General features: G+C 38.6%; 1 protein-coding gene across 1 annotated transcript in view; it reads right to left on the reverse strand.

Annotated features, from left to right (window-relative positions):
• LOC110463303 overlaps positions 1-6,007 on the reverse strand; it is a 52,776-nt gene that overhangs the window by 38,455 nt on the left and 8,314 nt on the right. Inside the window, exon 7 of the mRNA XM_021517802.1 lies at positions 3,344-3,521. Within this exon, the coding sequence (XP_021373477.1) occupies positions 3,344-3,521 (178 nt within the window). The remainder of the gene's footprint in view (positions 1-3,343; positions 3,522-6,007) is intronic.

Here is a 6,007-nt window from a genome sequence, read left to right on the forward strand (position 1 = left end):
GGCACAAACTCTGTTTAAAAACTTCATACAAATTTGAGACCCCTTTGTCCAAAGATGCTCTAAAACAAATTTGGTCAAAACCCTTATATTGGTTAAGGAGAATAAGGTTTTTGAAGATTTACCTATTTTCCCCTTATTTGGCCAGCCCCTCTGCCCCCAGGGGGGCCATACCCTACATTTATACAAAATTGAGAATCCTTTGGCAATGATGCTACAGACCAAATTTGGTCAAAATCCTCTGAGCAGTTAAGGTATATAGCGTTTTAAAGGAAAAGGGGCACATCCACCATTTATAGATATGAAAATCCCTTTGCCCAAAGATGCTTTAGAACAAGTTTGGTTAAAATCCCTTTATCGGTACAGAAGGAGAAGGATTATTAATGTTTTCCTCTATTTCCCCTAATGGGCCCCACCCATCTGCCACAAAGAAGGAGGCACACACCTCAGTTTATACAAAATTGATACTTTTGTCCCTAAGCATGCTTCAGACTGCATTTGGTTTATATCCCTTCACTTGTATAGTAGGAGAACAAAATTCCTATATTTCCCCTATTGGGCCTTGCACCTCTGCCCCAACAAACTCCTTTTATACAAACTTGAGGCTCCTTTGTTCAAAGATGCTCTAGAACAAAGGACTATGTATGGTTTGGGCCTTTTTTAGCCCCCAAATCCATCAAAACAAAAAATCTGCAACAGAACTTTAAAATGACTGTTTCTTTAATTTTGAATACTTCCCCAGTACTATTATGTAAACATTTATTTGTGTTTTCAATTTTGGCTGCCATGGTAACCAGGTCATATTTGCATAAATGATTAAATTTTGATTATTCAGTCAATTTTGACAGGTTTTCACCTAGTTTTTCTCTTAGCTACCATAGAGCGCACTCTTAAACAAACTTTATATTTCTCCTTAAGATGTATTACAGGTTCCTAAATACTATCCTTTGATATTAAGTTTGTTCAAGCATGTGCTCTATAGTTTCTAGCAGAAAAACTGCAAAATATCACAATATTCACTGAATATACATTTTTTTCTAATTTATGCAAATTTGAACTTGTTACCATGGCAACAATTATTAGAAATATAAATAAATATTTTCATAAACGTATTTGGAAAGTATTCAAATTTCAAGAAACAGTCATTTCAAGTTCATTTAAAGGTTTTGAATTTTGATGCATTTGGGGGCCAAAACAGGCCCAAACCATACATAGTCCTTTGGTCAAAATCCTTCAATTGGTTTTGAAGAAGTTTTTAAAGATTAATCTATTTTCCCCCTATTTGGCCCCTCTGTCCCCAGGGGGACCATACCCTCTGTTTATACAAAACAGAGAACCCTTTGGCCAATGATGCTCCAGACCAAATTTGGTCAAAATCCCTTCATCGGTACAAAAGGAGAAGGATTTTCAATGTTTTCCTCTATTTTCCCTAATGGGCCCCGACCCATCTGATCTACACACCCCAGTTTATACAAAATTGATTCTTTTGTTCCTAAGCATGCTTAGCTCTATTTCCCCTATTGGGCCCAGCTAGCCACTCTGCCCCTCAACCTCCTCCCCCTCCCCACAAACAAATTTACAAAATTTAGTCCCTCTGCCTATAGGTGAGCTAATAATGTTTATGAGAGAGTAGCTTTTGTTCAACTTCCTGGATGGTATCTTTAAAGGCGGGTTTCTTTATAATTAAATTTCTGTTTATTGGAGGGTTTCTTAGTTTATTTGACTTTGTATCAAAAGAAGGATTCTTTAAATTGTTTAATCCATTTCCTATTTGTGAGATGGTTTCTTTGTTTAATCAAATTCCTGTTTATAAGAGGGTCGGTGCCTTTGTTAAATCAATTTTATGCTTATAAAGGTGCATCTTACTTAAATCGACTTGTTGATTAATAGACGATGCCTTCAACACATCAATTACTTACAGGAAAGCTCCTTTGTTTAATCAATTTTCTTTTTGTGATACAGGTTCTTGCATAAAAATAAGTTTTTGATACAGGCTGTTGAATTTTTCTTAAGCATCAGTTTTAAATTTGCCACCTAATTTGTACTTGTCTATCACTATCGGACAAAACCTTATGTCAGGTCAGTCCTCTATTTTATGGCTCATAGACATCACCATATGCCCAACAATTGTATATATTGTTATGGGAAGGGGATCTCAACCATTTCAAAGTTATGACCCAGGGACTAAATCTGAAGGGGTGGGGTCAAACCCCAGAGCCATCCTTGAGGCATATGTGCATTCGTCTCTTAATACTCAGCAATTGTGTATGTGGTTATAGGGTGAGGATCTCAATCAATTCCAAGTTATAAACTATTTTTGGCCCCACCCCTTATCCCGAGGGATCAGCCTGTCCAATTGTACAATTGTTAATTCCCACCACCTAGGCATGTTTCCAACAAAAAAATGTTGATATCTATTGCTTAGTTCCAGAGAATAAGTCGCTTATAGCAAAACAGCCAAATTACCCTTTTTGGCCCTATCTCTCAGCCCCTTTGGGTATCAGCCCCCACAGTTTTGAATCCTCCCACCTAGGGATGCTTCCAACCAAATATTGTTGATATCCATTGCTTAGTTAAACCCTGGTCCTTCAGACCCGGTAAGCTAAAAATTGGATCCAGAGAAAATCACCCAGGGCCACAATAAATTCTTATGAACAGGGTATCACCATGCATGCTGGGACTCTTACATTATGTCTATATTCATCATTCTTGCATACTAGACCCAGATATTCGCATTTCCGGCAGTGCTGGAAAATTCTATTCGACCCAAGGGTCTAGATCGCTTACATGCGCAGACTTGCGGGGGAATTATGGTGACCTTTTAGGGTCACGTTATTGTCCGTGACGTCATTGTATGACGTTTTGGTGTTAGTCAGGGTCATTCACGTCACTAAACACCTGCCATCCGGGCTTCATATGCAAATGAGAAATGTGCGGACAGTTTACAACTTTACTAAAAGAGCAGCTGTTTTTAGGGGTTTTAGGTAATAAGCAAGAAAAAGAATCCATCCCTGATGTGAGGTAAGGATAAGGTTATTCAAACCCTTGGGATAAAATATGGAGCAAAGGACCCTCGGCAAAGCTTCGGGTCTCCTGCTCAATATTTTATCCCGAGGGTTTGAATAACCTTATCCATACCTCACATCAGGGATGGATTCTATTAATATAAGTTTGTCTTAGTATTTTGTCTGTCACCACCAAACTAAAAGTCTTATGAATACATGTATATAGTAGAAGTTCACATATGTAATGGTTGAAGTCATGTGAATTCATGAAGAAAGTCTTCCAGTGATAACATTGATGATATGACAGGTCATGGATGAACTACAACAGAAAAAAATCTTACTTGATATGGGTTCTCATTATGTTTGCCAGGGTAAGCTGTCGCTATCCTCTTCATTGCATACTGTAAATGGGAGACAAAATCATCTGGTACCTCATTGATTTTTGTGAAGTAGAACAGGTACAGATCCAGAAACTGTTGATGAATCTCTGGGTCATAAACTTTGTCACTTTTGTAGTTACTGAAAATTTGGGAATTATACCAAGTTTACATATTAACCCTGATATCATACATCCACTATCAAAAGTAGTATTATAGGAGTTTAGTGTAGTAAATCAGCTAGAAATTCTTATCCTGATAACTATCAAACAATTCAAACTGTCAGCGAGCTCACATAGATATACCCCGGCTTGCACTTACATGATTTCTGGAGCAGAAGTTAAAGTTTCAAGGGCCATAACTCCAGAAAAAATAGGTAAATCACAAATTCCATTCTTCATGCACATGTACATAAGATGTAGTTTAACACTGCCAAGTTACCAAAATATAAAAAAAACAGGTAAGGAGGAGTTGTGTTTACAAGGTTTCTGGAGCAGAACATTTCAAGAGCCATGACTCTAAGAAAAATAATCAAATTGCAAATTCCTTTCATCATGCACATTTACATACGATGTGCTTTCACTGTGTCAAGTTACAAAAATATCCAACACATGGTTTAGGAGGAGTTGTGCTTACAAGCCAGTAAGGATAATGGACAGATGGACATGCAGACAGGGTGATTCCTATTTACCCTCCTAGTTGCCATGTTAACAGATTTTGAAATAAGTAATACCGTAAATTCGCGCGTATAGTGCACACTTTTTTAGGTAAATATTTTCATGCCAAAAAGGGGGTGCACACTATACGCAGGAACAAGTCATTCTTGGGTTATCATTCTCGAGTTTCTGGTCCGCCATATTGGATTACCTCCCTTCAAATAGTTTTATTTTGAGTCGTCGGTCATATATGATAAGATTGAAGATTGAAACAACAAAGAATTAAATTCTTTGGCAAACACTAAAAAATCATTTTATTTTCATTTTTTTCTATACCCGAGTGCGCACTTTACCCGCAAATTTACGGTATATCATATTACAGGGTCTAATTAGACATTACTTTAATTTTCATTCAACTATAAGCTTTTATAAACCTAGAAACCAATTTTTAACAATTTATGAAAACTACACCATAGAATATGATAAGCTAGCTGTACCATTTCTTAGGACCGCAGGGGTCAAATCAATAATTTTTTTGACCAAATTTTGTACAATCCACTCAGGCAATTGGGGGTATTAGCATCTTAAAGTAAAATAATAGATAATTTTCCTCTTTGGGGCCCGGCCTTCCTAGCCCCAGGGTCGAACCAGCCTCATTTATTTAGAAAATTATTGCCCTCCCCGAATGAAGTTTCAGAGCAAATTTGGTTAAAATCGTCTCTGGTTTTTAGGAGGAGATGCGTTTTAAAGCAAAATTTTAGCTAAGTTCCCCTTCAGGGCCCCGCCCCCCTGGCCTCAGGGGTCGAACCAACCTCATTTATTTAGGAAATGATTGCCCTCCCCTACTGATGCTTCAGACTTAATTTTCCCATTAGGGCCTGGCCTTCCTAGCCCCAGGAGTCAAACCAGCCTCATTTATTTAGGAAATGATTGCCCTCCCAAAATGAAGTTTCAGAGCAAATTTGGTTAAATTAGTCTCTGGCGTTTAGGAAGAGATGTGTTATAAAGCAAATTTAGCTAAGTTCCCCTTCAGGGCCCCACCCCCCTGGCCTCAGGGGTTGAACCAACCTCATTTATTCAGGAAATGATTGCCCTCCCCGAATGAAGTTTCAGAGCCAATTTGGTTTAAATCGTCTCTGGGGTTAAGGAGGAGATGCGTTTTAAAGCAATTTTAGCTAAGTTCCCCTTCAGGGCTCTGCCCCCCTGGCCTCAGGGGTTGAACCAACCTCATTTATTCAAGAAACAATTGCCCTTTGCTACTGATGCTTCGGACTAAATTTGGCTGAAATCTTCTCTAGTGTTTAGGAGTATATGCGTTTTAAAGCAAATTAAACTAAATTCTCCTTCAGGGGACCCGCCCCCCTGGCCTCAGGGGTCGAACCAACCTCATTAATTCAAGAAATGATTGCACTCCCTTACTGATGCTTCAGACTGAATTTGGTTGAAATCCTTTCTGGCTTTTAGCAGGAGATGCGTTTTAAAGCAAATTTAGCTAAGTTCCCCTTCAGGGCCCTGCTCCCCTAGCCTCAGGGGTCGAACAAACCTCATTTATTTTAAAATGATTGCCCGTCCCTACTGATGCTTCAGTCCAAATTTGGTTGAAATCCTCTTTGGCGTTTAGGAGGAGATAAGCTTTAAAGAAAAAGTTGACGACGACGACGGACGATGGACGCTGCGCCACGGCATATATAAAGCTCACTATGGTCCTTTGGACAAGGTGAGCTAACAATACCTGCATGAATCTGAAACAAGAGGCCCATGGGCCTAAACGGTCACCTGAGTTAACAGTATTTATTTCTGTTGTTGAAATATGTACCAATTTGAGTAAAAAATAGTATAATGTTAACTTAACTTTGTCAGGACCATGAGCTGATCATTCCTAGACCAATTTTAAGTGAGATCGGCCTATTAGAACTTAGTAGCAAAATAGCGGCCATGGCAGCCAAATTGTATTTCTGATTGACCCGAAAAA

Source organism: Mizuhopecten yessoensis, unplaced genomic scaffold (genome assembly GCF_002113885.1).
Source record: "Mizuhopecten yessoensis strain PY_sf001 unplaced genomic scaffold, ASM211388v2 scaffold10885, whole genome shotgun sequence".
Classification (NCBI taxonomy): Eukaryota; Metazoa; Mollusca; class Bivalvia; order Pectinida; family Pectinidae; genus Mizuhopecten; species Mizuhopecten yessoensis.